Source organism: Chiloscyllium plagiosum, unplaced genomic scaffold, assembly GCF_037043375.1.
Source record: "Chiloscyllium plagiosum isolate Xiang-an unplaced genomic scaffold, Cpla_swu_hap1 HiC_scaffold_32, whole genome shotgun sequence".
Taxonomy (NCBI): Eukaryota; Metazoa; Chordata; class Chondrichthyes; order Orectolobiformes; family Hemiscylliidae; genus Chiloscyllium; species Chiloscyllium plagiosum.
The window spans coordinates 19,965,586-19,974,816 of record NW_028270170.1 but is presented as its reverse complement, the minus strand read 5'-3'; the positions used below and the strand labels follow the sequence as shown (position 1 = coordinate 19,974,816).

The window sequence follows — 9,231 nt, the reverse complement described above, 5'->3', positions numbered from 1 at the left end:
TTCTGCTAAACTGCATCAATTAACATTTAGCACCTAAAATGAATTTCTAAATACGTGGCATTGCTCAATTCATGTACCATCATCTTCAATTGTGAAGTCAAATACTGACAGTTTGACCTTAGCTACTTTTGTTACATAAAACACAAAGCGATAGCTTCAAATCAAACTGTGATCCGCATGTGTTCTGATTACACCCACTAAAACAAAACAAGGCAACATAAGGCACTCTGTGAGATCATATGCTTGCACCAATCCTTTTGCATTTCTCCCAGTTTTTCAATAAGAAAAAAAATTCAGAACAATGTAAAATAGCTTACTGAGGCTCTTACACACATGACCACACATTATCAAGACTCACAGTCACCTCAATATGCTCTAAACCTTTGAGCATTCACCTTTGAAAACAAGAGTAAGAGTCGCCTGATGAATATGGCAAACAAAGTATACTGTCATGAAGTTGTCAAGCATGTGGTGCTGGAAAAGCACAGAAAGTCAGGCAACATCCAAGCAGTAGGAGAATCGATGTTCTGGGCATAAGACCTTCATCAGGAAGCTGTCCCTAAAAAGAATATAGAGATGCCAAGGCCAAGCAACTCCTCAAGTTTCAAGAACCGCATTGACTATATCGTCTTGCCTCTTCCAGTCAGGCTAACTGTTCAGCTGGGAAATCATCAAAAGAGTGAATCAGAAACATATAAAGGTAAAGTACATAATATTATTCAACTGCCATACTTTGTAACGTCTCTATGGACAATCCTTCAGTTTAAAAATCAACTGTAATCAAATCCTCATTTGCCAGTCTTGCTTGCAGTAGTTTGGAGCCAATTTTAAGTGTCACTTGATCTATCTTTAAATTCCTAGGGAACTGCAAAATGTGTGAACAGCTGCAACTCAAAGCAGCTGCTGTTGGAAAATGCAAATCAAAATATCAAAATCATTTTACCGCTGGTTTATGACATTGTGATTAAATACTTTCAACAAAGCCTTTGGTGTGTATTTCTCCTGCTCATTAACCTATTCCTAGTCAGAACAGTTAAAAGGAAAGTTACACACTTGCCAGAAAAAAATGGGGAGAGAGAGGCTCAATAGTCCTACAAGACTGGAGAATAAATGTTTATTATAGTTGTATTCAACTCTACTTGTTTGAATTGAGAGGTTTTGATAAAACCAAAACATTTTCTCCAGATACAGAATTTATTCCAAAATGGGTTGATAATAGCTGAGTGTTTATTTCAAAAAAACAAGTTCTCCTGTTCCTAACATATGGGAATAGATGCAATGGAAAAGCTGAAGATATCAATTAGGATATGAATCCATTTTGGCAGTGCTGACAATCTGTCTGCAATCTTGAGGATAATCCAAAGAGTATAAACAGTTTACTTGGATTTTCAAAAGGTATGTGACAAAGTATCTCCAGCAAGGCTCGTAAAATACCTTGTGAAATAGTTGAAAAATTACTTGGGTGGATTTAACACAAGGGAGGGTGAAGATAAATCCTCTGCTTGAGAAAATATAATCAGTGATGGTCCATAGGTAGATGTGTTGGAAATGTGTTGCTGGAAAAGCGCAGCAGGTCAGGCAGCATCCAGGGAACAGGAGAATCAACGTTTCGGGCATAAGCCCGAAACGTCGATTCTCCTGTTCCCTGGATGCTGCCTGACCTGCTGCGCTTTTCCAGCAACACATTTCCAGCTCTGATCTCCAGCATCTGCAGACCTCACTTTCTCCCCATAGATAGATGTGTCAATTTTTGTGGTCTATCTTCAAAGAGACTGGCCCAATTAAATTAATGAACTTCAATAAGGGCAATATAAAGGCATCTGAAGGAAAACATACGCAGAAGAATTGTAACAAAGAACAGGTGCATAATATGAAATCGTAATCATTGGAATGAGCCAATAAGTTTGAAAATGAATGTTAATCATATTCTAAAAGCATCACTTGGGTCTAGAGCACTGACATATACATGCCTTAAAGGGGATTTTGAGAAGATTTGTAGCTCAGGCTGATGATAAGTATGTAAGTTAGCTCACTGAGTTTGAAGGTTTGTTTTCAAACATTTGGTCGCCATTACTAGATAACATTGTCAGTGAGAGTCTCTGGTGAAGTGCTGGTGGTATGTCCTGCCTCCCTATTTATAGGGCTTGGTTTCTTAAGGTGGGTAACGTAATTTCCAGTTCTTTTTTTCAAAGGAAGGTAGATAGGGTCTAAATCGATGTGTTTATCAATGGAGTCTGATTGGAATGCATTGCCTCTAAGAATTCTCGTGCGTGTCTTTGTTTCGCCTGTTCTAGGATGTGTGTGTTGTCCCAGTCAAAGTGGTGTCCTTCTTTGTCTGTAGATATAGAAACTAGTGATAGTGGGTCATGTCTGTTGGTGGCCAGTTCGTGTTCATGTATTCTGGTGGAAAGAATAATGTCTTGATGCAGCTCTGTCTGAAAACAAACCTTCAAGCTCAGCAAGCTAAGTTACATACTTATACCTTAAAGGGTTTACAGGATTGACTCTGGGATAAAGGGATTTGTTCTATCAGTAGAGATTTACATTCTCCATGATTTAGTTGGATAAGGTATGATTGATTTGAAAGATGTACAATTTTTAAATAGCTTCGCGGGTGAAGATGCTTTGTGGATGCCCACCCTACATGGTAAGAACTAGAAGTCACAGCTTTAACAGAAGAAGGTTAAAAAATCACACAACACCAGGTTAGAGTCCAACAGATTTTTTTGGAAGCACTAGCCTTCGGAGCGCTACTCCTTCATCAGGTGGTTGTGGAGTATAAGATCATAAGACACAGAATTTATAGCAAAAGTTTACAGTAACTGAAATCATATATTGAAAAAGTCCTGGATTGTTTGGTGAGTCTCTCATCTTTCAGAATGAGCATGTTGGCTTCAGTTCTTTCGTATGTAAATCATAGAACTTTTTTAAAGTTGCACTTTCAAGTGAACTTTAACAATTGGTGTCATGTCGGCCCAGATAATGCATTGAAGGTATGAGGTGCCCTGTGTGAGACTGTCTGTGCCACAGTTCAGACTGATTCTAATCTAAAAAATGGATTTACAGAATCTTACAAGGATTCATACAGTTTTTGAGCAAAATGAAATGTAATTCTGCAAGTACAAATTCGCCCCACAAACTTATATGTGTGTGTGGACATGTGGGTGGACATATGATTGTCTGTGAGAGAGTGTGTGTATGTGTGTGAGTGTAAAAGGGTAGAGGTCTGCGAGAGGGTGCATGTGTGTGTGTGAGTATGGGAGTGTATGTGTGAGCATGGGAGTGTATGTGTGAGCATATGAGAGAAGGCTTATGTATGAGAGAGGATCTGCGTGAGTGTATGGGTCTGTAGGAGTGTGTGTCTGTCTGTCAGTGAGTGTGTGACTGTGTGTGTGTCTATGTGTGTGCATAGTGCAATGGGGTCATCTCTAGTTTGACATGAACCCCAGGTTCCGGTTGAGGCCATCACCATGGGTACTCAACTTGGCCATCAGCCTCTGCTTGGCCATTTTGCATTGTTGCCTGTCCCGAAGTTTGCATTGGAGGCTGGTCATCCGAAGGTCCGAGGTCAAATGTCCCTGACCACTGAAGTGCTCTCCAACTGGGAGGGAACACTCCTGTCTATTGATTATTGTTGGTGTCCATTCATCCATCGCCGTAGCTTCTGCTTAGTCTAGCCAATGCATCATGCCTCAGCGCATCCTTGCCTGCAGCGGATGAGATAGACAATATTGGCTGAGTTGCATGAGTACCTGCCACGTACAGGGTGGGAGGTGTCCCCACATGTAATAGTGGTATCCGTGTCGACACTCTGACACGACTTGCAGCATCTACCACAACAAGGTTGTATGTATTGTCCTGAAAGCCAGGCAGTTTGCTATGACACATCCAGACACGCGGAACAGTCATGGGGATGAAATTTGCATCCCAGTATGCCAACATTTTCATGCACAGATTTGAACAAGACTTCTTCTCTACGCAGGACCTCCAACCAACACTATATGCCAGGTACATTGATGACATTTTCTTCCTCTGGACCCATGGTGATGAGACACTGAAAACAACTACATAGTGATATCAATGAGTTTCATCCAACCATCAAACTCACCATGGACTAACCTCTACTATCAGTCTCAGTCTTGGACACATACATCTCCATCAAGGACAGGCACTTCAGCCCCTCATTCTACCGCGAACCCATGGATAACCTCACGATGCTACACTTCTCCAGCTTCCACCCAAAACATATTAAAACAGCCATCTTCTATAGACAAGCCATATGCATCCCCAGGATCTGTTCAGATGAGGGGGCGCAAGATGGGCATGTGGAATTACTCAAGGATGCCCTCATAAGAACGAGATACAATGCTCAACTCATCGACTGCCGGTTCCGATGTGCCCCAGCGCGAAACCGTAATGACCCCCTCAGGAGACAGACATGAGCTGCAAAAGACAGGGTACCCTTCATTGTCCAGTACTTCCCAGGAGCCAAAAGACTATGCCATGTGCTTCGCAGCTGCAGCACATTATCAATGAGGATGAGCACCTTGCCAAGACCTTCCCTACGCCTCCACTTCTCGTCTTTAAACAACCACCAAACCTCAAACACATCATTGCTTGTAGCAAACTGCCCGGCTTTCAGGACAACACCATACAAGCTTGTCATGGTAGACGCTGCAAGACGTGTCAGAGTGTCGACATGGATATCAGCATTACACATGCGGACACTTCCCACCATGTGCATGGCAGGTACTCATGTGACTCACCCAACATTGTCTATCGCATAAGCTGCAGGCAAGGATGCCCTGAGGCATGGTACATTGGTGAGACCGAGCAGAGGCTACGGCAATGGATGAATGGACACCGCACAACAATCAACAGACAGGAGTGTTCCCACCCAGTCAGAGAACTCTTCAGTGGTCTGGGATATTTAACCTTGGACCTCCAGGTGACTGTCCTCCAACGCAGACTTCAGGACAGGCAACAACGCAAAGTTACCTAGCAGAGGCTGCTAGCCAAGTTGGGTATCCACGGGGATGGCCTCAACTGGGACCATGTCACACTACAGGTGACCCCACTGCACTAAGCACACAGACAGACACTCCTACACACACAGACACTCCTACACACACACACATACATACATTTTATTTTGCTCAAAAACTGCATGAATCCATGTAAGATTCTGTAAATCCATGTTTTAGGTTAGAATCAGTCTGAACATTGTGGCACAGACAGTCTCACACAGGGCACCTTGCACCTTCAATGCATTATCTGGGCTGACATGACACCAGTTGTTAAAGTCCACTTGAAACTGTAACTTTAAAAAAGTTGTATGATTTACGTATGAAAGAACTGAAACCAACATGCCAATTCTAAAAGATGAGAGACTTACCAAACAATCCAAGTGTTTTACAATATATGATTTCAGCTACATCACACTGTAAACATTTGCGATAAATTCTGATAAGGAGCAGCGCTGCGAAAGCTAGTGCCTCCAAATAAACCTGTTGGACTATAATGTGGTGTTGTATGATTTTTAACTTTGTACACCCCAGTCCAACACCTGCATCTCTAAATCAAAGGAAGAAATTGGCCATTTGGGAAAATGATAAAGTGAAATTTCTTTGCCCAGAATTGTGAACTTTTGAAATATAAACCAAAAATGCTGAAAAAACTCCATAGATCTGGCAACACCTTTAGCAAGACACAGAGAAACAATGTCAACATTTCAGGTCAATGGCCTTTCATCAGAAACTGGAAAAAGTTATGATTTTGAGATGCCGGTATTGGACTGGAGTGTACAAAGTTAAAAAATCACACAACACCAGGTTATAGTCCTACAGGTTTAATTGGAAGCACACTAGCTTTCAGAGCATAGCTCCTTCATCAGGTGGTAGTGGAGGGCTCAATCCTGACACACAGAATTTATAGCAAAAATTTACAGTGTGATGTAACTGAAATTATACATTGAAAAATTGATTGTCTGTTAAGCCTTTCATCTATTAGAATACCGTAATAGTTTCACTTCTTTCATGTGTAAATCACAAAACCTTTTTTTAAAAAGTTGCATTCTTGGGTTAGCTGTTAACAATGGTGATAGCTAGACAATATGTTGAAGGTGTTGGCCCCCTGTGTTCTCTGTCTATGCCATGATGTTTAGATTGATTCTAATCTAAAAAGTGAGATAATGGAGTTCTACATAAATTCATGCAGTTTTTGAGCAAAGTACAATGTAACCCTGCAAGTACAAATTCACCCCACAAAATATATGTGTGCATGTGGGTCTTTGTCTGTGTGTGTGTCTGTCTGTCTGTCTAGATTGGGAGTTGTGAGTGTGAGAAAGTGTATGTGTGTGTAGTGAGTGCAGAGCGTCTCAAGTCTGTGAGGGGGTGCATGTGTGAGTGTGGGAGTGTGTGTGTCTGTAAGGGTGTGTGTGGGTGTCTGTGTGCGTGTCTGTGTATATGTGTGTCCGTGTGTATGTGTGTATAGGAGTGCCTGTGTGTGTGTGAGAGAGTGTGTGTGTCTGTGTGTGTGTGTGTGTGTGTAGGAGTATCTGTGTGTGTGTATAGTGCAATGGTGGTCACCTGTAATGTGACATAAACCCAAGGTCCCGGTTGAGGCCCTCCCTATGGGTACCGAACTTAGCTATCAGCCTCTGCTCGGCCACTTTTCTCTGCTGCCTGTCCCGAAGTCCACCTTGGAGAATGGTCACCTGAAGGTCTGAGGCTGAATGTCCTGGATAACTGAAATGTTCCCCAACTGGGAGGGAACACTCCTGTCTGTTGATTGTTGTGCGGTGCCCATTCATCCATTGTCGTAGCCTTTGCTCGGTTTCCCCAATGTACCATGCCTCCAGGCATCCTTGCCTGCAACGTATAAGGTAGACAACTTTGGCTGAGTCACATGAGTACCTGCCATGTACAAGGTGGGAGGTGTCACCAGCGTAATGCTGGTATCTATGTCCACACTCTGACACGTTTTGCAGCACCTAATGTGACAGGGTTGTATGGAGTTGTCCTGAGAGCTGGGCAGCTTGCTACAAATAACGATCTGTTTGAGGTTTGGCAGTTGTTTAAAGGCAAGTAGTGGAGGTGTGGGGAAGGTCTTGGTGAGGTGCTCATCCTCATTGATAATGTGTTGCAGGTCACGAAGAACATGGCGTAATTTCTTAGCTCCTGGGAAATACTGAACAACGAAGGGTACCCTGTAGGTTGTTGGGTTCATGTCACATTACAGGTGACCACCATTGCACTATACACACACACAGATACTCCTACACACACAAACACACACACACTCACTCTCACACACATACAGGCACTCCTATACACACATACACACTGACACACATATACACAGACACGCACACAGACACCCACACACACCCTTACAGACACACGCACTCCCATATGCACCCCCGCACAGACTTAAGACGCTCTGCACTCACTACACACACACATACACCTTTTCACACTCACAACCCCCAACTCAGACAGACACACACAGACAAAGACCCACATGCACACATATATTTTATGGGGTGAATTTGTACTTTCAGGGTTACATTGTACTTTGCTCAAAACTGCATGCATTCATGTAGAACTCTGTTATCTCACTTTTTAGATTGGAATCAATCTAAACATCATGGCATAGACAGAGAACACAGGGGGCCAACACCTTCAACATATTGTCTAGCTATCACCATTGTTAACAGCTAACCTGAGAATGCAACTTTTTAAAAAAAGGTTTTGTGATTTACACATGAAAGAAGTGAAACTATCACTGTATTCTAACAGATGAAAGGCTTAATAGACAATCAATTTTTCAATGTATAATTTCAGTTACATCACACTGTAAATTTTTGCTATAAATTCTGTGTGTAAGGATTGAGCCCTCCATTACCACCTGATAAAGGAGCGACGCTCTGAAAGCTAGTGTGCTTCCAATTAAACCAGTAGGACTATAACCTGGTGTTGTGTGATTTTTAACTTTGGAAAAAGTTAGAAATGCTTTGAACCAGTGAAAGGGGGAACATAGAACATAGAACAATACAGCGCAGAACAGGCCCTTCAGCCCTTGATGTTCGGCCGACCTGTGAACTATTCTCAGCTCGTCCCCCTACACTATCCCAAAATCATCCATGTGCTTATCTAAGGATTGTTTAAATCTCCCTAATGTGGCTGAGTTGACTACCTTAACAGGTAGGGCATTCCACGCCCTTACCAATCTCTGAGTAAAGAACCTGCCTCTGACATCTTCTTAAATCTATCATCCCTCAATTTGTAGTTATGCCCTCTCGTACAAGCTGACATCATCATCTTAGGAAAAAGTCTTTCACTGTCTACCTTATCTAATCCTCTGATCATCTTGTATGTCTCTATCAAACCCCCCCTTAGCCTTCTTCTTTCCAATGTCTCTCAGCCTTTCCTCATAAGACCTTCCCTCCAGACCAGGCAACATCCTGGTAAATCTCCTCTGTACCTTTTCCAATGCTTCCACATCCTTTCTGTAATGGGGCGACCAGAACTGTACACAATATTCCAAGTGTGGCCGCACCAGCGTTTTGTATAGTTGCAGCCTGATCTTGCGGTTCCGGAACTCAATCCCTCCATCAATGAATGGTAGAAAGAACGAAAGGGAAGTCCTAGGAAAGGATACAGGAAAGGATAGATTAAACAACAAAAGCTTTTTATAGTGCAGAGCCATTTGGAGTCATAAATAAAGAAATGAGGAAACAAAATATGACATTGAAGGAGGATGAAAGACAGAATTTTTAATAACCACTACCTAAGAACAAATTCAAAGAAATAAGAAATGAAAAGCACAAAGCAAAACAATGGGGCTACATTTAAAAATGATTGAACTCTAGCATTTTCCCCACTACCGATGTCAGGCTACCTAATCTATAATTCCCCATTTTCTCTCAACTTCCTTTTCTAACTAGAGGGGTTGCAATAGCTACTCTCCAATCCATGGCAACTGTTTCAGAATCCATAGAATCTTGAAAGATGACCACCAATGCATCCATTATTTCTAGGGCTACTTCCTTTAATACTCTGGGATGTAGATGATTGGACAATGGGGATTCATCAGCTTTTAATCCCATTAAATTCCTCAACACCATTTCCCTTTCAGTACTGACTTTTTTCAGGTCCTCCCTCTAATGAGACTCAGTGTTCCCAAAATTATTTGGGATTTAGATTTGTCTTCCTTTGTGAAGACCGAACC

The 9,231-nt window shown here is 42.2% G+C and overlaps 1 protein-coding gene across 2 annotated transcripts in view; it reads right to left on the bottom strand.

Moving 5' to 3' along the window:
* The window catches only part of LOC122539890 (ras-related protein Rab-18-like), a 62,947-nt gene that overhangs the window by 7,303 nt on the left and 46,413 nt on the right, over positions 1-9,231 (bottom strand). The window contains exons 7-8 of one of the 2 annotated variants that reach the window (XR_015752490.1): positions 8,485-8,647; positions 396-660 (exon numbers count right to left, since the gene is read on the bottom strand). Coding sequence is in view for 1 of the 2 variants with exons in the window: in XM_087977848.1 (XP_087833974.1) it covers positions 8,485-8,647 (163 nt within the window). In the remaining variant the exon portion in view is untranslated. The remainder of the gene's footprint in view (positions 1-395; positions 661-8,484; positions 8,648-9,231) is intronic. The other variant, XM_087977848.1, reaches the window with a different exon arrangement.